The 25,979-nt window shown below is 41.2% G+C and overlaps 1 protein-coding gene across 3 annotated transcripts in view; it reads right to left on the bottom strand.

Moving 5' to 3' along the window:
• Positions 1-2,455: 2,455 nt before the first annotated feature.
• Positions 2,456-25,979, bottom strand: part of LIN9 (lin-9 DREAM MuvB core complex component) — a 62,219-nt gene continuing 38,695 nt past the window's right edge. For all 3 annotated transcript variants that reach the window (XM_019516543.1, XM_019516545.1, XM_019516546.1), the window contains 9 exons: positions 24,554-24,711; positions 22,560-22,693; positions 20,427-20,546; positions 20,148-20,246; positions 13,234-13,314; positions 5,228-5,353; positions 4,513-4,695; positions 4,219-4,316; positions 2,456-3,881 (listed from right to left, as the gene is read on the bottom strand). In XM_019516543.1, coding sequence (XP_019372088.1) covers positions 3,776-3,881; positions 4,219-4,316; positions 4,513-4,695; positions 5,228-5,353; positions 13,234-13,314; positions 20,148-20,246; positions 20,427-20,546; positions 22,560-22,693; positions 24,554-24,711 — 1,105 coding nt within the window. In that variant the 3' untranslated portion in view covers positions 2,456-3,775. The remainder of the gene's footprint in view (positions 3,882-4,218; positions 4,317-4,512; positions 4,696-5,227; positions 5,354-13,233; positions 13,315-20,147; positions 20,247-20,426; positions 20,547-22,559; positions 22,694-24,553; positions 24,712-25,979) is intronic.

The following is a 25,979-nucleotide window of genomic DNA, read 5'->3' on the forward strand; positions in this document are numbered from 1 at the left end:
GTCTTTGTCTGTGTCTAGGAATACAGATGCAAAGAACTCATTGAAGAGCTCAGCTTTGTCCCCCCTCCCTGTCACCAATTGCCCTAGTTTGTCCTGTAGGGGTCCTATGCTACCCTGCACCTTCCTTTTGCTCCCTATATACCTGAAGGACTTTTTGCTGTTCTTAATTTTTATTGCCAGCCTAAGTTCTAATTCTGCTTTGACTTTCCTGATTTCCTGCAAGCACGAGCCAGGGAGGTATAGTCCTCCTTGGTAGCTACCCTGTTTCCCCAGTCTGTATACCTCTTTCTTTGCCCTTAGGCCTTCCTGGACTTCCCTGTTCAGCCAAGAGGGCTTCTTGCCCCCTTTATGCCCAATGGGATTGTCTCCTCCTGCGCCCGTAGAATTGCTCCTTTGAGGAACAGCCACCCTTCCAGGACCCCCATTTCACCAATGCTCTTGAGCTTTAATGGCTTGCTAACTAATCTCCTGAGCACACTGAAGTTAGCCTTTCTGAAGTCTAGCTCTGCTGGTTAGTTTACGCACCCTTCACTGGATAGCGAATTCAATCAGTCGATGGTCACTATCCCCAACTTACCTTGTACCTGCAGATTCCCACCAGGTCATCCCCTGTAGCTAACACCAAGTCCAGCAAGGCATTTCCCCAGGTGGGACTGTATAGCCCCTGCATTAGGTGGAGGTCCTGTATGCAGGTTAAGAACCTATGCGAGTGGTTAGATTTGGCCAACTGCTCCTCCCAGCAGATGTCAGGTTAGGTCACCCATGACAACCATATCTCTCGACTGTACGGCCTCTGAGACCTGTCTGGAGAATTCCAGATCTAGCTCATCCTCCTGGTGTGGCGGTCTATAGCAGGCCCCCACTACCAAGTCCTTGGTACCCCCTGTCCTGATGTCTATCGGGCCCCTTAGCATTTACCTGGACTTAACCAATACACTGCTCGTGGCTTGCTGATCTTAGATTCTCTTTATCCTCTGCTGCTCTGTCACCTGACAAACCTATTTTAAAGCCCTTCGGAGATCAGCCAACCTGTAAGAGAATAGACTTTTAGAAGAGAGATGAAGACCATCTCATCCCAGAATGACTCTCTCATGGAAGTGCATTTTAGCGAGATAGTTAGATGTTAAAAGTGATAGGCATAATGTTACCCTCAAGGCAGTAGCCAAGATCAAGACTGTGGTGTTTTGATGAAATAATTGTTCTATGTAGGATATGAATATGCTTATTACCATATTTACTCAAATCTAAGATCCTCCCCCTTATTTACTATATTGGGGAACCGCATCTTGGATTTGAGTATCAGAGCCAGGGCTGAAGCTGCTGCTGCCATCACCAGTGCTGCCTGGCCAGGGCTAGGGTGGCTCCCTGTGGTTTTTATAGTGGGGGAGAGGGCACATGGTAGGACAGCATAGGAGACACAATGTGGTATGGTGGGGTGAGGGCACCAGAGAGACTGTGTGGTGCAAGGGCGGTAGGTGGCAGGTATGGTAGGTGAAAGAGGGGGTAAAGCCAGTGGGAGGGAAACAGGCAGTCTGACCTTCATCTCCCCCTCCACCTTGCCATTGCTTCCTGTGCTGCTGCTTTCCCCACTGCAGCAGTGGTGACTGGGCAAATTTAAGATGACTCCCTAATACAGGGGTTGTCAACTAGAGGTACGCATACCCCGGGGGTATTTGGAAAGGTGCTAGGGGGTATACATGGGCAGGCAGGGATGACATCCACCACCCCGCAATACCCCTACTGTGTGCAAGCCCTGCCCCCCTCCCCATGTCTGGCTGCTGCCACCTCTCCTCCCCACCCCCTCCACATTGAAAACCCCGACCCTAACAAATTCTGTGTATGGAAAATTAACAAACATAATTTCTGTGTTCAGAATTATTGGGGGGCGGGGGCGGGCGTTGTCTTAAATTCAAAGTAATCTTGGATTTGGGTAAATACTGTATACAGACAGTATAGATCTGGTCTGCTTGGTTGCCTGCTCAATGTTACTATATTAGTATCCAGTAAAGCTTTCAAGCAGTCCTGTTGACTTCAGCTGGGGCCACGAACCAGCTGGAAACTGCATGGTTTATTTTGCGCTCTAGCAGTCCCTTTGTTTAATCAAAGAAACATGTTGACAGGGTTGGCAAATGATATTTGTCCTCTCTCAGATAGGAGGGAGAAAGGGCAACACGATGGTGAACTGAGGTAGGAAAAAGAAACAAAGCCATAACTTATGAGTAAACTCTCATAAAATGAGGAATTAGGTTTGCATTTTGATATTTACATATACATTTTAACAGAATTACCATTTAGGACTACTCAGTCACTTTTTCTTAGGGATTTCTGAATCTCCCAAAATGGTTACTTGCCTTGCTCAGCAGGCCATAATGCTGTATTTTCAAAAATAAAATGTACGTATTTTCTTTTCACATGAAAATGAACCTGTTTTTATGTTCAGAAGCTTGCAGTTTTGTAAAATATATCAACTCTCATGGATCGGTTTATTTAAAATTACAAATTTTGTTGAGAAAAAAGATTTATGCATTTCTTAATTAACAGAACAAATTTAGCTAAATATAAACTCTGCACTAAATCTTTGCAGTGGCACAATACCAACACAGAATACAGAAGCATTTTTAAACTATACAAAATTTAAAAATTGAAAATAATCATGTTTACATATTCTTTATACATTAACATATAAAATACCTCATTTTATGAGGCATCTAAAACAATCAAAAACATTCTACAGCTATCTCTGAAAATTCAATTCTGGAAACAATTTATTACACTGAAGCTTTACAGGACTCTATATTAAACAAACAATCCAATACACACTTTTTACAAGATTAACATTCCTGGATTTATTCCTAGGCAGGTTTTATTTATTTATTTTTGCTGTACACTCCACTGGTTATCTTTAGTTATAAAAATCTTTTTATTTATAATATGTTGGATAACCAAGTTTCTAATTTAAAAATTGTGCAAACAAAAGAAAAAAAGGGGGAAAATAATGTGTTTACTGTTCATCTGGTAAAAAAAAAAATCATCACCTGCAGCTCTTTTTATCTGATATGATAGGAAAAAGCCATAACAAGTTTGTTTCTGGGAGAATAACAGTTATGTTTTTCTATTCCTTCATTAGACATTTTATATAAGTTATGATAAATTAAACATCTGAGAGAATTACCCATCTATAGACCTGCCTATGTCCTCAAGTCTACACCACCTACATATCTATTCCCTAGCTGGCCACCTATTTGCTGGCCACATTTGCTGCTGCTTCCTAACAGCAGGTATACACGTAATGGCTTATAGCTACATTATTTGTAGACTGAAGTCTGAGATGGTAAACCACAGGTACTACACAGCTCTTAACTTTCAAGAACAAAGGACTGCCACACAGCCACTGATTTATACCACTTCCTCTTCATTGTCTCCAGCCTGTCAATACTGGCTGGGCAGAATTTATCCAAGCTTTTTAAAGTGAAGTTCAAATATTCTTAGTTGAAATTATATGAAAGCATATCCATACATTTTCAGATGAATGCAATAAATTTACTAAGAGGTTATCCATTAGCAAAACTACTGTATGTGCATAACAAATGGTAAAAGTCTAATGCAACGCTGGTCAGTAATGCTGGTTTCTTAAGAAGCAGTATAATATAACTAAAAGTGTTCTTTTTAGAAGTTTTCTTTTCCCTTATCTTGTGGCAGTTCAGATATTTGGTGAAGCCTATATAAAGGAAGAAGACTTTCCAAAATAACATGCTGTGCACTTGAAATTTGTTTTTCAGTCTCTGTTGGTGTTATTAGCTGCAAAGGCATGTAAATTTCCCATTTGGCTTAGGCCACTCTGAATATGTGCAACATGGATCTCAACGTTATTCTGAAAACAACTGAAGAAAAGAAAGAATGGTTAAAATCTGTATTTCAAGAGTCAACTTACGAAACTAATCAATCTGAACATTACTTTAACAACAGTCAGCTGTTTTCAAGTCAAGATATGAACGCAGGAAGCAGTGTAACGGTTCATAAGGACTAATATGCCAGACAGCAATCTACCTCTATCAAGCTACGTTAGTTTATGAGCAAGAGCAAAAGCATTATCTACAGTATATAGCTCGATTTATATATAAATAAATAAACATTTGAGCTCTGAAGAAGAGTCAGTAATCCTGGGAAGTACAAGGAGAAATGAAATACCTATATGTTATTAAAAGTTAATTAGAATACCTGATATTGGAAGAATCTATTGAATTCTTGATGTCATTTAATGAATCTGTAAGTGATTTAAATTCAAAGGAATTCAGGTCACCTCCTTCTGCTAGACACTGCAAGAAAAGCCAAAAACAACGTTTTGAATTTAACCTATAGTTCCTGCTTTAGAATTATAAAAATCTGTGCAAATATAATTAAAGTTCAGACTTAATGCAGCACATAGAGACATTCATTGATGCCCCAAGTATAACCGGGACTGTAGAATCATGTGTTTTGTGTAAAAAAAACTTTTAAAAATAAACAATTTACCTTAATCTGCAATAATATTGCTGTAAGCCTAGCAATCAGTTCAGTAAGGTTTTCATTTTCAACACAAAGATGTCCTGTTGATGATGAGTTTGCTTGCCGGACTATCTCCTGAGCCTCCTCTTCACATCTGCGTCTCAGATCTGTCGGCTGATCTGCAGGCTGAAGGCCTTGGTCTGGAGCAAGCTGCATAGATATAACAGAAGAAAATACTGGTTAGGGCTTGACAGTAGTTGTGAGTGTGAAAGGCAGTCAGCCTTGCTGGGAGTTTTACAAGCAGATAGTTAGCAAAAGTAAGTCAGACCCCAATCATTTTATAGATCCATTTATACATAGATTTAACACAAACCAAGCTGCTGACATCAAGAAAAACTACTGGCACTCAGGGGAGATAAGAGGAGAGAAATATTTTGGAGACCAATGTTCTTTTCAACATGACATTTTACAGAATCATAGAAAGAAGGACCAGAAGAGACCAGTAAGATCATCAAGTCCGGTTCCCTGCCATGGGCAGGAGGTAACGGGCTCAAATGAGCTCAATGAAGTGCTTGCCCAATCTCCTCTTGAACACCTCCAGGGATGGTGACTGCATCACCTCTGCTGGAAGTGCGTTCCAGATTTTGGTTATCATATGGAAAAGAAGTTTTTCCATATGCTTAGGTTCTTTATGTGTCTAAACAGCAGCAACAAATTAACTATGAATTTAGCAGTATATTACCTCATAACAGTATTGCTGAACTTTATGCAGAACTTTGTTCAGGTCCTTGTTCAGTTGTTCCAGTTCTAGAACAATAGTTGCATACCTCCTCTGAAACTCAATGTTGATAGGCATTGAATAGGATTTCTGTGAAGACATGAGCACATATGTATTTATTTGTTTATTTTGTATTTATAAAGATATACTACAAATGTGCAGGCTTGTAGATCCTAAAGTTGCAACTAAAATTGGAACTTAGTGACAGGGGAGAAGTATTTTCCATCATGATATTTCCAAATAATTTGTTTCTACAAAAAGTATCTTTTAAATATTAAAGACATTATTGATAATATTTGCATTATTTTCAAATCCAGTTGACAAGTATCCAGAGTTCCGGGTGCAAGAGCTATGCCTGTTGTTTTCTTTGTAAAGTGCTGTTCCCACCTATGGTGCCAGGGCTACTACTGGCTCTGTGAGCAGATCTGAAAGGTTCTGCTCTAGTGTGGTACAGAAAATAGCTTAGGGCAGCTTTGCTGGCCTTGCTGTATTGTGTATAACTCAAAGGGACTGTTCCAGCACTTAAGAATCAGTGTACTGCAGAGGGACTGTGGCCACAACATTTTGTTCCAGGTATGGTCCTCTACTCACTTTCAGGGTCAGAAGGTGGTAAAGCAGAGCTATTTCACAGAATCTAGGGGTAGAAACAGATATCACCAAATGAATCAGATCAGCTATGCTGCTTCACACGTTGCCTGTTGTTTTGTCCACTGATGCTGTGGAACAATGGGTGATGTGTTCTCCTAGGGCTTCAGGGGCCTGGTCCTGTACACCCTAGGAATTTTTGGGCAGGGTTAGGCCTTTTAAGCCCTGGGAATGCCTGCCTGGCTTTCCCCGCTTACTGAAATGCAGCCTGGGATCTCCAGGACATACCTCGGTAAGTGGGGAGGCCTTGACTTTTCCCACTTACCAAAGCATGTCCTGGATATCACTGGGGCACATCTCAGTAAGCAAGAAAAGTCAGGCAGGTACCCTCAGGGCTTGAGGGGCATGATTCTGACAGGGTTACGCAGATTTGGATCCCTCAAGTACCTGGAGCACCTACTTGGGGTGGCTGGAGGGTACGCATAACCATGGGCTACCCATGCTCCCTGCAAAAAGCAAACGGACATCCACTGCAATAAAGTGGCACACATTAATAATACCTTTTGTCAGGACCACACTGTGGCATGAGTCTGTACATCTATTTCTAAGGCAATATCTGTTTCCACCCTGTAATACCTATAGATTCTTCTTATGCTACACATATTGCATAAAGTAAGTTTTCAATTGATACATCTAAGGATGATTACACAAGCCCCTAACTCAAGGACTAATTATTTGGGAGAAAGCAAATATACAAAGATACCTTCCTGATTTAAACATTTTATTTTGCTCTTTTATTGTTGTATTTTCAGAACTTCCCCCAATGTTTGCTAGAGATAAAACATACAATATCCTGATACTTCAACCATTAACAGATTTCAAGGTAAGCTTGACATATTTCCCCTATTATTGTTTAGGTAAAAAGAATGAGAAAGATTAGTGTTAATCATTCCCCAGCACAATTGTTAACAGCCTCTGGCTTTGGTGGACTAGCGGTGAAAATATATTTCAGAGCCAAATTTCTTCCACCACGAATACCCAAGGTCCAAGAAGCCAAACCCAAACACTGCTATGAAAAGTTCACAATAAATCTCAGCTATCGAGATCAAATCCAGGACTGGACAGAGAATCAGAATTTGAAGCAAAGTAGGGCTTTATACATTAATACCAAAAACTAGACATGCAGCTGCAAATTAACTGAAGACTGGTGCAAGTTTTGGACAAGAGGGGCAAGTCCAGATGAACGTGCACGTGTGGTCCACAGCATCACAGACCTATCTGTGGCATGGTGAAGTGCACATACTGCACATGCAGGCTTTCCTCTTGCTCCTGATCTGGAGCACAGCAGGGTTTTTTTTGACACTGCCAAGATCCCGGTGTCAAAAAAAAAAAGTGGGGCGGCACACATGGTGGCAGTGTATGCTGCCCAAAACCAGAGTCTGGCTGGCCAGAGCCATGCTCTGGCTGCCGGACAGGCTCCACGCATCCAGATCACAGCTGCTGCACACACAGGACCTCAGGTAAGGCTGCTGGGGCCAGCCCAGGTACTGGACTCAGCCTCCCCTACCCCACCCGGAGTATTTTTCCCCATGCTAACCCCATTTGCAGGGGCGTATGCCAGGGCAAAAAACCATGAATTTATGCCGCTGCTTTTTTCCCCCCACAGCAACTACACACCCCTGCTCATGGGGACGTGGCCTAGGTATAACACGCTTCCTACAATTAGGTTGATCATATGTGGACAGTTTCTTCCTGAATTAGCTGTTGCTTCCAACCATTCTTCAATGATACCTTCTTCTTAGAGAGGGGTGATCAACCTGCTGCATGCAACTGCTGTGTGGCATCTAAGCCTTGGGTGCTCTGTAAAGGGAGGTGCTGGAACAGAGTGGGGATTCAGCCATGTGGAGCAGATCAGGGGTAGGATGCTGCTGCCAGACAAGAGCCAAGTTAACCCTTTCCTTGCCCTGCAGCCATCACTAAAATTCAGGGCTTTGGCTCCTTTCTCTCCATATAAAACTGTGGCAGTTGCAGGATCACAGAAGGATTAACCTGGGTCTTGGTGGTGATGCTTCTGTTGCAGCAACATGTTGCCCCTACTCCCTCTCATTAGGGGAGATCAGCAGCAAACAGGAAGGGGCACCTGGGGTGATGAGGAACAATGGCCAGAAGCTGCTGGAGAATAGGTTCAGGTTAGAGATCAGGAGGCATTATTTCATTGGTAGGGTGGCTAGGATCTGGAACCAACTTCCTAGGGAAGTGGTCCTCGCTCCTACCTTGGGTAAATTCAAAAAGAGGTTGGATGAACACCTGTCTGGGGTCGTGTGATCCCAGCATGTGCTCCGGCCAGTGGCAGGGGGTTAGACTACATGATCTATTCAGGTCCCTTCTGACCCCTAACTACTATGAAACTATGGGATGGAGGTAAGGGGGCTCCAGCCTTGCAGTTTGTAGGCAGCCACCAAATCCCCCCCTCAGCCCCTGCTTGCTGAGGCTGAACAGGTTCAGGTCTCTCCGCCTCTCCTCATAGGGCCTGCCTTGTTGCCCTCCAACCAAGCGGGTGGCCCTCCTCTGAACCCTCTCAAGGCAGGCCACATCTTTCTTAAAGTGCGGTGCCCAGAACTGGACACAGTACTCCAATTGAGGCCAAACCAATGTCATGTAGAGGGGGAGTATCACCTCTCTGGCCCAGCTTGAGATGCATCCTTGGATGCATGACAAGGTGCGGTTGGCTTTGCTGGCTGTGGTCTGGCATTGGCGGCTCATGTTCATCTTGGAGTCAATAATGACTCCTCAGGATCCCTTTCTGCCTCTGTGCTCACAAGGGGGAAGCTCCCCAGCTTGTATGTATGCTGTGGATTCCTTCTCCCCAGGTGCAGCACCCTGCATTTATCTACATTGAAGCCCATCCTATTAACATCTGCCCACTTCTGTAATCTGTCTAAATCTAATTGCAGCCTCTCTCTCCCTTCGAGCGTGCCTACCTCTCCCCACATCTTGGTGTCATTGGCAAACTTGGACAACATGTTTTCTACCCCGTCACCCAAGTCACTGATGAAGATGTTGAACAGTGTAGGCCTCAGGACCAAGCCCTGGGGGATCCCACTATTCACATCCCTCCAGGTTGAGTACAACCCGTCCACCACCACTCTCTGGGTGTGCCTCATCACTCAATTTTTGACCATCCAACTGTGTAGGCATCAATGCCACAGTCACTCAATTTATTAATGAGAATGGGGTGAGAGACAGTGTCAAAGGCCTTCTTAAAGTCCGGAAAGACTACGTCCACAGTGACACCATCATCCATGGATTTGGTTACTTGGTCATAAAAGGCTGCCAGGTTGGTCTAGCAGGACCTGCCTTTGATGAACTCATGTTGATTTCCCCTGGGCATGATCTCCCCTGCTGGCCCCTCACAGATGTGATCCTTGATAATTTTTACAAGGATTTTCCCCAAAACTGATGTAAGGCTTATGGGACTATAGTTTCCTGGGTCCTGCTTTCTCCCTTCCTTATAAATGGGGACCACATTAGCTAGTTTCCAATCTCCGGGCACCTGGCCCATGGACCACGATTGCTCATACTGCTGGGCCAGGGGCACAGCAATGACCCCCGCTAGCTCTCTCAACACCTGTGGGTGGAGGGCATCGGGGCCCACAGATTTAAAAACATCCAGCCCTTCCAGAAGTTCCCTAACTACTTCTGTGCAGACCCGAGGCCTGGCAGTGCTAGCCCCATAATTGCCCCTACCTGCGGTGGGAGAGTTGTCCTGGTCCCTGTCCAAGAAAACAGACGCAAAGAACTTGTTATAAATTTTGACTCTCTCATCCGGCGCAGCTGCAAGATTGCCATTTGAGTCTAACAGGGGCCCTACATTACCTGGTGCCCTCTTCTTACTCCCAATGTATTTGAAGGACTTTTTGTTGTCCTTAATCCTGGTTGCTAGCCTGAGCTCCACTCCCACCTTGACCTTCCTAATGGCCCTCCTACACTCACAGGCCAAGGAGGAGTATTCCCCCTTGGTGACAGCCCCTCTCTTCCACCGGGTATACGCCTCCCTTTTGGCCCTCAGGCATTCTCGAATGCTTTTGCTGAGCCATGGGGGTTTCAGAGCACTCTTACTCCCCCTTCTTTCATCCTGGGGCTCAAACTGTCAGGGGTGCCTCTGGGAATGGGAGAGGGTAGGGTCAGAATGGCACTCATAGGGGGCTGGGGTACACTCATGGCATGCCTGCCAAGAAGGTTGGCCACAACTATTTTAGACTATATTGCAATAATCCAATCTGGGAGTTGAAGCCACAGGTAACTAATCCACACCTGAAGAGATGACTGAGGCATCTGACATAAATGAAGATGGGGAGTTGGTGGGGGGAAGAGCGAAAGATGTACTTCTGAGCATTGCCACTTGAAAATTCAGGAACAATCAGGGATTTTGAAACATCAAAGCAACTTACAGATGTTACTGTTAAAAGGTGGGTGTCTTTTTTAATAAAAAACAAGTATCATTTCTGTCAGACGAGCTGTTCAGATGCTTCCCTTGAATGACAGCTCTAACTTGTTCTCACTCTTCAAGTGAAAGAAATTAGACACCAAACCTTTTCATCCCAATTTGTGCTGCCTCTCCAGAAGGCAACTGACTTTTCTGAATGATTGCTATCATCTTATGCAGGGGTTGGCAACATTTTACAGCATGGGCCCCTTTAACGGAGCTTCGCTTGCTCTGAGTGTAGGCTGGGCTGGAAGCAACCCATGCTAACACCACTGGAGCTGAATCTGTGCATCTGTTCCTTGCCGGCCAACACAGCCATTTATCCTTGCTGCTCGAGTGAAGCCCTGTCACCAAAACACCATAGAAGTTTCCTGGCTCAGGGGGCCAGATAAAATTGCCTCAGGTTGCCAACTTCTGGTCTTACCCTCTATTTAGATAACTCTGGCAGATACACTTTTATTTATAAGTCCTCAGTTACAGCTAATAAACTAAGATTAAACATTTAAACATTAAACTGTTCCCTTCAAAAACAAAACAAAAAATGTATTACTTTGGATTAGTCCCTGTTCAATAGACACCCTGCACGCTTGAAGTCATTTAGAGTCTCTTGTTGTTACCAAATAATAGTGTACTCTACACTGAGTTGGGTTGGGAAGTTATACTTATTTCTGTTTTAAGCCAGTCATAAATTTATAGCACAATCACAAAAAGGTTTGTTGTTTGTTTTTTTTAACTGAAACCAGCAGTTTTCAGCCAACTGAAACAATTGCTGTTTCATTATATCTAAAAATCATTGTATCAGAATTATCTGATTGATATCAAAGTCTTTAATATCCATGAACATACTTGAAGTGTTACATAGGTAGCCTGTGTCTGGGGAGAAACCTTTGATTAAATTAAATACGTTTAAAGGGAGAAACTGTGAACAAGATTGCCAAAGGAGGAAAAAAAAGTGATAGAAGTTAAGAACTTAAGCCATTAGAGAAAGGTATTGTCCCGTCCATTTTTTTTTTTAAATCAGCCTTAGGCATTCATACACATTTCTGTATTAAGAGATTTATTTACCAAGGAAACAGTAACACAGAAGAACTGCAAAATATATCACAGTCTTTATCCTGGTTATAGAGCTAAATTTATGAAACTACAAATGTCGCTGTTCCCCTTCTCTCTTGCTGCTTTTTTTGTTGTCCTGGTATTCTTTATTTCCTTTTATCCTTCACATTTTGTCCTTCCATGATAAAGTAAAAGTGTGATTTAGCAGCCGAGTGAGACACTCATATCTAAAGACTATCCCAATCTTGCAATGAGAAGAGGATTTCCGAAACCTGCATCAGTTCTATCAGTTGATATTATACAAATGTCACACTTAAAATCTCAGTTAAAAGTTTTAAGGTAAGTCATATTTAAAAGCTGAGAGAACAGACAGAGGAAGGGAGAAGAGAAATGTTTTATTTATGTTAAAAACCCTAAATGCTTTAGATATTTTATATGCAAAATTAAGCACTTCTAGGCTTTTAATAGAGAAAAACCCTTTCCTCTCCCCTCCACAGTTTTTTACCCAGCAAACCTGTATTTTGAAAGCCCACCCATTTGAGCAGGCACTGGCAGAGCAATATGACAGATAAAAGTAGGAGAGTTATCTGATGGCAATGTGTGCAGGGGGTTGCTTTCTGTAATTTTAGCTTGTGGACTGATTATAAGATATAATGTGCCATTGAAAACTATTCTACTGTTGATGCTTGTGTTGCAATTTTAAAGTGTATGACTGTGATGCCTAGAACACTGCACAGAGTTCTTTTAGAATGGAGTTATTTTTCATATTGAAAGCAACATAATTTATAAATATTTGTCAATTCAATAACATTGAATTATGATTTTGCTTTACTGTAGGAACTTCCATCCAAGATTATCTAAGTATATTACAAAATATCAACTGAATCCTAACAGAACACATATGTGGGAGGCTATCTTCTCAATTTTATAGCTGGAGAACAGATACAGAGGTTAAAGATAATTAGGGTTGCCAACTGTTTTAAAAAAGCAAGACGAAAAATACTTGTCTGTAAAGTACATTAAAAAATAGAGCCACCCATAAAAAACTAAGCACCTGGGAGTTTGATTAAAGATTCCTGGTTAGAAAAAAGTTGGAGGCAAGCTCTGAAGGACAGATAGAGCAGAACAGAAGTCCTGCAGCCTTCAGAGAACATTATCTCAGGGCTTTGTAACCTGAAGCCTGCAAACGCCCCCACCCTGCTATGTGCTGCTGCTACATCCCGTTGCCTGCCTGTAACACTGCTGGGTCACAGGCAGGCAGACAGCAGTCCTTTTTGTGGGGTCCATGCTGGGACCAGGGGCCAAGCAAGGCTAAAGTTGAGGGGGGGAGCATGGTGCAGTCAGGGGCATCAAGGTGTGGGGGAGAGTAGGGGACTCCTGGGGTGGAGACAGCATAGTGTGAAACCATTGCTGCAGTCAAGAAGATTTTTCAACCCAATAATTTTTTTTAACTGATAATCTGCAAACTTTTTACTGACAATTTTTTTTATACTATGGTTGGTGTTAAACTCCTAAATTTGAATGTGGCCTTTGTCCAGGGCCTGGCAGAAGAGTTCCATTCACATTATGTAAAACATGTCAGGAAAAAGTTTGCAGATTGTCAGTAAAAAAATCTGTCTTGGGTTGGGAACTCTAAAGCTAACATTTTTAAAAGTGCAATCACCTTTTGAAAATATTCACCTCTCTAATTTGCGTAAGTCACACCACAGGCAGGAACCAATTAACAGACTTATAGCCCTGAGCTTTAAGTGCAAGTTTGCCCTTTCCTCCTCCTATTGTATCTGCTTCCATTAAGGTTGTTTAATGGTATGCAATCTTAAGAACAGAAAAGAGAACATTTTCTTACCAGCTTTTCTGCTTCTGTGTTCATGTCCCTTAATTGCTTGATGTGCTCCTTCTTGATCATAAGGATTTTTGATAACCTGGTCTAAAGACAGAGAGAACTTATTTTTAGGATAGATACTTTTTTGAACGATTTAAAATAGTTTTGGAATGAGAATTGTTGAAAAAATGACCACTACTTATAATAGATAATGTTCTGTCTGAATACAAATTAAGTAAAAACTTGAATTTTTCTCAGGCCTTTTAGACATTTTCAAATATTTTCATCTGCACAAAGCACAACACAGTGCTCTTGAAGTTCCCCAAAGAAAGCTTTACTTGGCCTTAGTGAAGCCACAGCTGGAGTACTGTGTCCAGCTGTGGGCCCCCCACTTCACGAGGGATATGGATATACTTGGGAGAGTCCAGAGGAGAGCTACCCATATGATCAAAGGCCAGGAGAGCAAGCTTTACAAGGAGAGGCTAAGGGACATGGGACTCTTCAGCCTGGTGAAGAGAAGGCTCAGGGGGGACTTGGTGGCTGCCTATAAGTATATAAAGGGGGGGGTGCATCAGATTCTGGGAGAACACTTGTTCACCAGGACTTCCCAAGGGATAACAAATTCTAATGGCCACAAACTTCTAGAAGGCCAATTCAGACTCAATATAAGGAAAAACTTCTTTACAGTCCATGGTCTGGAACAGACTCCTCCCAGGGGTGGTGCAAGCACCTACTCCAGATTCATTCAAAAGGCATTTGGATGCTTATCTTGCTGGGATCATTTGATTCCTGCAGACTTCCTGCCTCTGGCAGGGGGAGTGGACTTGATGATCTCACAATGTCCCTTCCAGCCCCTAACATCTATGAAATCTATGAAAGACTGAAATACATGACTGTCGCAGAGCTCTCAGGTGCCCTGCGACTGAGAGCAGAAACGGCTCGGGAGAGACCCCTAGTGGTGGGAAGGGGGAAGCACAGCTGCCAGTCACCAGGACTGCACAGGTGCTGGTTGCCCTAGCAACCAGGGAAACCTAGAAACAGGAAGGGGCAGAGCTTAGCCCTTCTTAAGCCCAGGCAGAAGGCCAAGAGGGCAGTTCCCCTCCGGCGGCCGAGGGAGGAAGAACTCAGCCAGAACAAAGGGGAGAACTCTGACGGTTGGAACATCCCCTGGTTCCTGCTGGGGACTGATGCACTCTCTCTCTCCGGTAGGGAGGGATTCGTATTTTTTGACCAGAATGGTCTAGCTTTTATGTTGTAGCCTGGGGGCTTTGCGTTTTGTGTTTACTGTTTCACCGGAGGACCGGGTGAGGCTATTAGGGGTGAAGGAGGCCTCATAGGAGCTCTACAATAGCGTGGGGTCTCCTGGCGCCAGAGAGGGTGCAGCTTTGTTTGGGGGCATGCTGGCCCAGCCCCAGAGCTAGGGGCCAGCGAGGAGCCCCAACTGTAGGGGGCAGCGAGGAGCCTGGAGTTGGCACGGGCGAGAAATTCCGAAACAGGCAGTGCGTGACAGTCTAGAGGGCGCCGGTAGGGGCACGGGCTCTGAGACGAGCTAGAGGGCACCGGTGAGGGATAAGCCAGAGAGCGACCGTGCGGCGCAGGGAGTAGGACAGACCTGAACAACACCAGAAACATCTGCAAGGCTTGGGCTGCGGTATAAGGGGAGGAAAGGAGTCGCAGATAGTGCCTAAGGCACCAAGGCAGAAAATAGGCAGCCTCCCATTTTGATTAAGATCTTTCAATCAAGCAAATAACAACAAGGCGTGGCAGGCGAAGGCGGGCAGTTAGCCCTTGATCAGTGTTGCGAGACCACGAATAGACGGTCCCAGGGAGGCACAACTGTCACAGTGACCATATTTAGGGAGATTAGAGGGAGAAGCATCCTCCTCTTCTTTTGGTCTCCAGTGCTCCTATACAGCAAGGTTCTGGGTGTTCTCATCATCACTGACTACAATAAAGACCAAATGTGTCATCCCCTCTCTCACATTTTTTAGCTTTTTTTTAATAATTTTTTTTAGCTTTTTCCACTTGTTGTGCCCTAGACAACACCTCTAACAGGCACTACTGTACAACTGGGGTCTGTAGCATACAAGACAACTCTGTGGGCTTTCCATATATTGATCTATTTTTTTTTTTTTTTCTGCATGTCAGGCCTAATGTGTTTTTTGGACAGGGCTGCTAGATTTCTGCCCTTAATACATTTTAGTATAAGTGCGCATGTTAGTTATGACTCAGAAGAAATCTAGCTCAATGAAGTCAATAGTAGTTTACTGACTGATTTTTGAGTCAGGATTTCACACCTTACGTAATTCAAAGGATGCATCCTGAATCCTGGAACTGGTGTATATTCTATTCGTACTGAGACATGATGAGAGCACCTATACTGGAATTCAGAAGAATTGGGAGCACAGTATTTTCCGAGGCAAGTCATAATAACGTAAGGCAATGAAACTTGGTACTGAGCAGTTTACCACTGAAACAATCCTGCTCTCTCTCTCTCATACAGGCAGAACTTAGGAATCCAAGGCATAGCACTGAAAGGTACCTCGCAGATCAGAGTTCAATTCCCTACCACTGAAAACAATCGCACAATCCCATTCTGAAATGTATCAGACTTCATCTTAAAATTGTAATGAAGATTGGTCCAAAGACTGATCATTTAGGAACATCACTAGTAACCACTATACTCTAGCTGAATAATTCGTATTTCACATGCAACCCATTGTCAACTCTTCTGAGCCAGTTCTTTAGCCACTTTACACTAATGGCCATCTTCTCCAGTTTAAATGAATTTCCTGTGTGGGAAATTAAACAAAATAAGAAAAGGAATGTGGAACCAGATTCAATCTATGTGTGTTTGAGTTAGCAATTTATGCTTGAGTTTAGAGTTACTACAGAACGTTTACAGGACACCCAAGTATTCTTACTGTTTAAATATTTTATACTACATTGTTTGCAATAGCTTCTAAGAAGTGCTGTAAATGCATTTGCTCTTCCCAGTTGTTAAAGATTTTTTTAAAAAAATTCTTGCATTTAAAAAGAAATTTTGATTTATTCCCATGTTTTTAAAATCAGTGAGGAAGATATGCAGCACTCTGGGAATGCACTGCATTAGTTAAAATGCTCCCTCTCATGGACATGTAGCAGTATGGCAAAAGTTATTTTTATTTACACCGGTGGTTCAAAGATTTTTAGATTTTTTAGGCTTGACAGACTTAAGGCACTGTCCAGAAAATGCCAACTCTTCATTTTTGCTGTTTTTTTAACTACAGATTCCACAACCCCTCTGAGTAATCTGCATGCTGCTACCCTCTTTGTGAGGCAGTTTTTCCTAATATCTAATTTAAACTTCCCTTACTGCAACTTGAGACCCTCATATATAAGACTGTTATTGTTGTTGCTATTATTTGGTACTATTCCAGGAGTGCCGTGTCATTCGGTCTGAGGTGCTTTCCCATGTTCTGGAAATCTGGTGGCAGGGGAGAAGTGGCATTACTCCCATGCTGTCAAATATTCAGACCCATACACAGCCCCGAGCCCTGCACACTGGATCAGGCAGCAGATCCCAGCATGCAGAGCTGGTTGGGGGCAATGCCAGGCCTGACAGCCCAATCCCAGTGTGGGGGACTAGAAGTGGGCACGGAGGGGGGGTGATGCCAAGCTTCAGAGCTGGATCTGGCCCTTGGACGAGTCCTGAGCCATTCATCTGGCCCAAGGGTCCAAAAGTTTGAGTACCACTGTTCTATTTAGATTATTTCTTAATGAGCTCATCCCCAAGATACAAGAGGCAATCCATTGATAGTATAATACATTCATTTTGGAGCTTTTTCTTTAATGTGCCTAACTTTGTTTATAAAACTATACATTCTAATTTTAGTAAATATCAAAATGTAGTGAAGGGATAGCATCAGGCATTGGTTTAAGAAGTGGGATATCTCAGTTTTCAGTTAACAACGGTAAAAATCAGTCATACAGGACCAATTTGGACAAAATTTCTCTCTTCTATTTCTTTCAAAGGCTGATTTTTTTTCTTGCAATTGATTGTGGGTGCTAATTACTAGTAAAGATAAAGTTTCGTATCTAATCATACTGGGTCTTGCAAGAGTCCCCCAGTTAAGTTTGAGTTGTGTACCCCTAGCATAAGGAAAACCACCACGTAATAATGGACAAATCAACAATTAGACATCTAAGTATTGTAACTATCCACAATTAATTGTATAGAAAATTAGAAGCTAGGCTGAAATCCCTTCGAAGATGTAGCCCATTTAATTTTGTTCAAACACTTTTTTCCAGAGATTGTCTAACTGCATTTTCCTAATTAGTAGCTATGTAACATTCCTGTTTCAGAAAATATATTTCAAGCTCTGAATTGAGGTAATTCCATGGTTTTGTGGATGCTGAAGATGGGTTAATCTGGATTATTTGCAATTTAGATGCTTAAACCTCATTTAGGTACCCATAAGACACTTTGGACCTAGCTCCTAGCTTCCTATAAACTACAGTATTACACGGTGGCTTTCCTTATGCTAGGGGTACACAACTCAAATTTAACTGGGGGACTCTTGCAAAACACAGTTTCCAATGGAGAGCTGCCACTGGTGGGTTCCATTCTAGTTGGATACCAGCTTGCAAACTTTGTTTTTACTAGAAACTGTGATTAGCATGAAGGCAAAGGCTTGAGCATGAGATTCCCTGATTGGGATATCTTAATTAGTTGATACTTTCTTTTATTTGATAAAATTCCAAATCAGTTGCATTTAACAAGATTTTCCCATATGAAGAGCAGATGACATTTCTGCTTGTTGCAAGTGTTTGAGAATTCTTAGCTTTGAACATGTTTATAAAAGCTTCTCATATCTCTCTTCCTTTGCAATGATGAAGACAGTGTTAACATAGCTTGAGGGAAAAAACAAGGATTGCAGGGAGACGCCCAAAGTTCAAATGCTATTTTTGAAGGGATTCCATGTATATCTCCCTTTAGAATGTTATTTTCTCAGTTCAAGATTCATCCACATACTGGCAATTAACCTTTAATATGGGGAATGTACAACATCAAGAATATCCCCATATTACAACAATGGCAGTACCTAGTGCAAGAAACGTGACTGACGTGCGGTATAGTCCCACGGAACTTGGCTAGTGGAATGCCTAAACTTGACAGCATTCCATTGAACAGCGGTAGTTTCCTTCAGTTCAAATAAAATTCATTTATACTTCAGACACATAGACTGTATAGTTCAGATGCTATAAAGGATGCCATCAGGAAATGAGGGAGGCTGTATTTTCATTCTTTTATTATATAATTAGAACCATTCTAAAATGGCCAGACAAGACTGAATGCTGGAAATCCATCATCTGTCTTGCCAAAAAGCACTCAAACAGTCTCTATATTAATGAAAATATTTTTGCTTGCTCAGTGCCCTTGAAGATACATTTGTATCTACCATATGGTAGAAAAGCTCAATTTATTTAAGATGAGTAGTAGTATATTCAAACATCGCTGACAGATTTGGCAAATTTCTAATTTAAAATATAACAATGCATTGGACAGCTCATTGATACATTGTGGCCAGATAACTGAGCTTTACTGGGCTCTTCTATTTCTTAGTCAGTTTCGTCTTGTCACAATTTAGCTGACAGTTCTCACTGTACATGTTAATGAATCAAAGTGAGATAATATCTAAACAAATCTTGGAATTCATTAATCTTTACATATTTCCCCTTATTTTTAGTGTAGCTGCATTTAATGTAAAGCTCTCAATCTCACGAACTGCTTTACCACTATTTCATGCTATTTTTCTCTATGTTATTTCTAAATAGTAATAGGAACTGTGAAGTAAAAACCTGAAACAGCAACACACCATAACAAACTGAAGGTAATTCTTCATTTTCAACTTCTTTAAAAAGATAATATAACTGATTAAAAACTTTAAAAAAACTATCAAAAATTCCTCTCAGCTTTTCATATTGCACTTTAGCAAAATCAAGCAGCTTTACAATATTATTGCAAACTCTATAGTCAATTCTTTAACTTTTAAAGTTAACATTACTAATATGTTGACATTCAGAAGAACAACTTGCCTAGATTAGTTTCTGCGTTCAGTGAATTTCTGCTTCCCAGTGCTACCTTTCCTAGACTTTCTCACATTCACAGAACATATTGCTAATTTACTTCAAATAAACAAGTAAAAGGTAATGATGGATTTGCAATATTAAAATATGCATCTTGAAGGACATCCACATTGAGAAAAGTGTTTGTGGTCTGCAGGGCTCCCCACAGGTCTGCAAATATGGTGGCAGGAGAGCACTAGTAATTAACACTGTTCTCTCTGCTCTAATGCCAAATTTCTAAGCCCTGCAGGTCAGAGGACATTACCCTGCATGTGGGGTTGGAGCTGCAGGATCTGTTGTGGGGTCCAATCCTACATGTGGGACAGGCCGGGGCAATGGGCAATATCTGCCATGGAATCTGATCTCACACAGCAGATGGGGCCTATGGACTGACCCTGAATCACTCATCCAGTCTGCAGGTCCAAAAATTTGGCCACCACTGGTCTAGAAGCATTTTTTTCCAATTTCCTTTGAATTTTTAGGGAATATCCAACTGCCTTTTATAAAGAGTTGGCCGGACATACTAGCACTCTCCCTTATTTAGTGAATGGGATATATAGAGGAACACACTGTTCAAAAAGTCCTGACATACTACTACGTTGCAATTTGAAAATTAAACTTTTAAAAAGCAGGACTGAGAAAACAGTATGTACAATATTACATAAGAAACAATCATAAAACAAATATTTTTGACAAGTAATTCCTGAAAACTTTGGTAATTTTGACATTAGCATTAATTCATACAGCATGAGTTAACATCCTAAGAATTCACAGAATGGATGTAGAAGGCCAATACACCCAAAATTAAATGAAGAACAGTTAACACTTACCACTTGGATAAGGAATTCTACTGGAAAACCACCTAGTGTTTCACTATCTGTGCCTGAAATTTTGTTTTTCCAAGATTGTCCTAATAATGGATCATTGTCCTATGCAAGAAAGAAAGTTACATTTAACAACTTGTTTCTAGAAATGCAGTTTTAGAAACCCCTATCTTGCCTGCTGTCCACATTAATTTAATTTCAACAATATGCTGAATTACTATTTTACTATTTCACATCATATCTTTTTGTTAAGAAGGGAGACATTTTCCAGGACACATTACTTACTGTAATAGGAGACTGGAGAGAAGGTGGGTAATGCAATCGGGGAGGGGTCATGAAGAATCGTGAAGGCCGTTGTTTTTGTCCAAAGGCAGCAATCGGCATGGTTTCATGAGGCTCATTGCTCTTTTAGATAGGATAAAAAGAAAACCAACTACTTCAGGGTTACTTTAAATGAAACTAAAAGTTTTATGTACCTTTTTGCACATTATAAACTCATGTATTTATATATCAAATTAAAATATATGTTAAATCATTGGTAGGCTAGCATTAACTAGTACCCAACTCCAGAAAAGTCAGGTTTGAAGAGACTCCCACTTCAAATGGATGGAGGAATATTAGAGACATTCTCTCCTACCTAACAGCAAAGGTCTTATTTAGCAAGGCATCAGGAAATTAAAAAAAAAGTTTACAAGAATGCTCTACTTCCCTTGTTGGAGTTGTGGAAGATCACAGTTCCTACAAGCAGGGATGGTCTGAACTGAAGTCAGAACAGAATCCATTTTTTATCATGATCTGTTATGCACTGTCAATAGTTGACATTATATGTTACAAAATAAAACAGGAACCTCTCTTTAATGATCATATGATAAAGATCAACTTGTTAGACAGAGAAACTGTCTAAGAGTGTAAGCTGGTATATAGATCTACTTGTCAGGTAAGATAAATTTAAACTCGAAATTATACCTCAGTCAAAGGCACTTTCTTCAGAATTGGCCTTACTATCAAGAAAGGCTTTGAAACAAGAGCAAAACTAATTTCAGCAAGTCATGAAAAGATGTAAAACATTCTCTAAATATCTCATAGAGCTCCTTGCTAGAGTCCCAAGAAGGAACTTCCCTTGCAGTCTTATCTGAATCCACATTTTCTTTCACAATGAACTTAGGGTTGAACATATATAGTTTCAGAAGGTGATCATTAGGGGTGTGCGAAACAGGCCATATTCAATTCAGATTTGGCCCAAATCGGGGACAGTGATTGTATTTGTTGATTTGGATCACTATGCCTGATTTGATTCAGCCAAATCTGAAGATTCGATGCTGATTCAGAGAATAAATGATTCGGCCATAGACACAGCTTTAAATGTTTTTTCTATATACATTGAGGTACCAGGCGCGGCTCATGAACACTGCTATGCTGGGGCAGATGGAGTGTCCCATGGGAATGTGGGGGGGGGCCCCCCCCACATGCTCAGCGGTGAACCCAGAAGTGGACCAGTAATACTTCTGGTCCACTTCCAGGTCTGCCAGGGTATCCCCCCAGACTCAGGAGGTATCAGTCGCCAAGCCGGGGGGGTGCGGGGTGCCCCCAGTGTGCTCCTGGAGAAGTGCTTTTGGTCCACTTCTGGGTCTGCTGCTGAGCGTGCTGGGGAGCCCCCCGTGCTCCTGTGGGACGCTCCTTCTGCCCCAGCATGGCAGCATTCATGAGATGCCTGGTACCTTGAGGTATATAGAAAAAACATTTAAAGCTGTGTCCATGTCTGAATCTCTGCATCTTTCTGAATCGATTCAGAGGATTCTGATTTGATTTGGAGAGATTAAAAGGTCTCTTGATTTGATTTGGAGATTTGGCAACCGAATTGGGCGGAATCTCCGCCAAAACAAATCAGGGACTGAAGTTTCGCAAAACCCGAGTGATCATCTGCTTTGCTGGGCATATAGCCACTGAATGCTCAGTGCAGAACTACATTGCCTGGTCTTACAGGGCTTGAAGACTGTAAGAAGTGAACTGGTATGGCCATATGCATCCCAAGACCTAATAATTTATTACAATGGCACAGGAGGAAGTTTTTCCTTTAAACTCTTGGACTTTCATGCAGGGAAAAGTCAGTACCTCTTCACTTTACTGCACTGTAGGGACTGTGCTGTTCTGTGTGGGAACAGAAAACTAAGACAAGAAAAAAGGGGCCCAGAAACTACATGGCCAAATTTGCCATCAGATTGGCCATGTAATTCTCAACAAAAACATTCAAAAGGCATATCTTCATTTACAAAAGGATATTTAATATTCATCTCCCAGGAATGTGTTCATTCCCAGCCCCCACTTTTCTGCTTTAATTAAAAATATAAGCAACAACATGTTTCTGGAAAAAATATTTTGCATTCCTAGTGCCAACACAAATAGGTGAATAATACTTACAAGGACTTCATAATCTGGGACTGTATGCGTTCCAAGCCCTGTTCTGTCAAAAGTTACTCTATACGTAGCATTTAGAGTGTCCACAGCATCTATCTGTCCAGTGAACAGTCCATCGTGGACGCCACGCAACCGTGCTAAAAAAGAGGAAACAAATATAGTATTTCTTTGAAGAAAATACATTTTTAGTAGTATTTTGCACTGGCAATAGACCACCTCTCTAGTAAGAACAACTTACAGCCCAGTCTATATAAAAACAAATTAATAAGAAACACTATGCATCCATAAAAGTGTCCTATATTATAACAGAACCATCATCAAGGTCTAGTCCTCATTTATCTTTCCAAGGCAGAAATCTTTCCAAAACACAAACCTCATTGTCACAAGAATTATTTTTAAAAGAAATTCTGCCTTCAATGAATCAGGTTTGATAGGTAAACTGAATTTCTGCAGGTCCTGAAACACCAAATCTGCACCACTTTGACCAACTCAAGTGATGACAATGAATTCAGTGAGAGTTAACAGGAAGGAAAACCAGTTCAGAGTTGGAGTTCCAGGAGAGCAAGTTAGAGCTCTGAACAGTGGCATCCGTAGGCACATCCATTTCAAGAGAAATCATTATTTAGACAATGACAAATATCGTTGGCTTGACTGGGAAAGAGAGTGGAGTGACAAGCCTAAATCATTAAGTAAGAGAGAGCTGTCCAAATTCTGAGCAGCCAGGGGCCACCCAGGCCCACGAGGCACCCCCACCACATGGGCAGTGCAGGCTGTGTGGGCAGCATGTGGGTCCTTTCCCACTGTGTTGGAAGTATGACCTCCCCTTGCTCCCCCAACCTATGCAGGCTGTAGGTTCTCTGGGCCCTTCTAGGGCAAAATTGCCCCATGCCTAGGAGTGGGAGCAGGAAGCAGAGGCTGGAAGAGGAAGGGGAAGCCCAGAGGCTCGGACTGAGGCAGTAGCAGTAGTGGTAGGAGGAAAAGCTGCTAGGTTCCAGTCAGCAGGCCAGGTGTTAGCTTCTTGCAGCCCTTCAATGAGCTGTGAAATGAAACATGTCTGAATCACAGACAGCAATGTCTTCTCATTTTTTTACAGAAGCATGACTTTTTAATTCAGAATGAATGCAACAATTTCAGCAACACTGATTCTTCACTCATATGTAGGTTTCTCAATAAAGCAATGTTATTTTAAAAAAAAATTCTGTTCCTTAATATTTAATTACTTTTGCAATATCAAGTGCTCACCTGCTTTGGAACAGATATTTTAACATTTACAAAGAACTGTAGTTTAAGCTTAAAACTTAGAGCCAGATCCTACTCTACTCTGATCTATTTCAGCCTGCTCAATTCTGTGAAAAAATATTAGTAAAACAGTGGAAGGGTTCTTTTCCTCCTCCCTTGCTCTTTTTTTTTTTTTACTTAATTTTGAGGCCAAGGTCCCAGCATATTACAAAAATAGATACATTATTGGATTCTTTGGAACTTGAACATGGTGGAATAGGATCACACTTAGGTGCCTAATAGGCAGAGTCAAGGATTTCTTAGGATGACCGATATCTTTTACTGGGCCAACTGTGTAGTTGGGGTAAAGTCAGCTTTTACATGCTTGCCTATCATTTATAGTAAGAGGTGGAATAACATATGCCCCCTAAATTTTAAAATAACAACCAAATGGAAGATTTAGATTAGGAATTAAAGAAATGTAAACAGCTTCCTCTTCAACCTTTGAATATTTCTAATTTTTTAAAGCAGATTTCTTACAACTAAAATTGCAGTAATAAAGCTATCTTGTTTGAGGGTAGTATTTGGAAATGCTACTTCTTTATGAACAGTAATTAAATTTGAACATTTTTACTGGAAATTAACTCTGTGTTTTAAAATTGCTTTATTTTGTAAAATTTACTGATACTGAATTCCCCCAAACATTTAACTTTTTAAAATCTATTTGTAGTGTGCTATGTTTACTGATAAATTAAAAAAACCTATGTTTTAAAAAGTACCTGTAACTTTTGTTCCTATAACAAGTGGTAACGGAATTTCTTCTGGAAGATCTTTGAACTGTGAGATATCTGCAACTTTCCGCTGTTGTAAAAGTCGAATTTTCTGCCGTTTCTGTTTTAGTGCTGACCTCTCCTCCTCAAAGAAGGCAGAAGAACATCTACAATATGATCAGGTAAAATGACTGTGAAACTCAGCACTGAAAATCCACATACATGGATCTCACATGCATATGAAAAGTGTGTTGTGTAGATCATCAAATAGACATCATCTAAACCATCAGTTCTCAACCTTTTTAAACTCCAGGAACCCCTTGTTAGATGCTAGGCACCCCTCAGAAAATGCCAGGTTATAGCTTTCACTCTTTTCTTGACTACAGAAGATAACAGAGCAATTACTGCAGCAAATCAGAATGTTTTTGATGCAACGGCTTTCTGTTTGAAATCTCTGGGTTTATTTTGCCAATTGTGTAGCTGTTTGCCCACCTAATAACCATGCTGAGAAACACTCCTAAAAAGGATCTCATGGTACTCCAGCGGGCTGTGGCACCCATCTCAAGATTCACTGGTCTAGATCTTAATAATACAGGGATAAGATAAAAAGAATTACCGAAACTTTAGGCACAATGTTTTCAGCATAGATATCTCTTTAGGGATGAGGTGCCTCAAGGCATAAGCTTTCATAAGCAACAGGTTACTTCATCATCAGATACTATGAATTAGTCTATATAATACCACTCTGCTACACTTTCTGCTGGACTTCAGACTAACATGGCTAACCAACTCTCTAGTAAGAACTATTGGTAAATTGGTTCTGTTGTCTTTTTGCATTAAAAACTGTTAAAATCCTGCATTGTTATGGCACCACAGTTGATAACAATAGTGGGAGTGACAGGGTAATGAGGGCATGTAGCATTTTAATCCAAGTTGCCTTCTGCTGTAACTTGTCATACTAATAGCAACTTTTCTACCTTACTCTATGACAAAGACTGAGAAAGCTGAAACACTTTTGCAATCCTTAACAAATTATACTTATAAAAAACTAACAAGCATTGATTTTCTAAACTTGTGGACTAGTGAAGCTAATTCCAGAGCTCAAAAGGGGTATCATATAATATACTTAGATGATTATCACCTAGTAGATATTTTCTGAAAACTGTAGAACATATATTAATTTAATAACTTACTATTCCTCATGAAAAATTGAAAGATGAAATAGCCTTCATAGAACTAACTATCCAATTTAACTCGATAATATGATTTACAAAATATATTCAATACTTGAGTTTTAGTATTTATATTTTTCATTATTTTGTTCAGTCTTTTTCACATGCAATATAATTTATCCATCCTTTCTCTTGGATCCCCTGGAGTATATAGGCTCCATTATTAAAACCAAAATTAAAATTATATACATACATATATATAC

This window comes from Gavialis gangeticus, unplaced genomic scaffold (assembly GCF_001723915.1).
Source record: "Gavialis gangeticus isolate Ggan-Ray unplaced genomic scaffold, GavGan_comp1, whole genome shotgun sequence".
NCBI lineage: Eukaryota > Metazoa > Chordata > Crocodylia > Gavialidae > Gavialis > Gavialis gangeticus.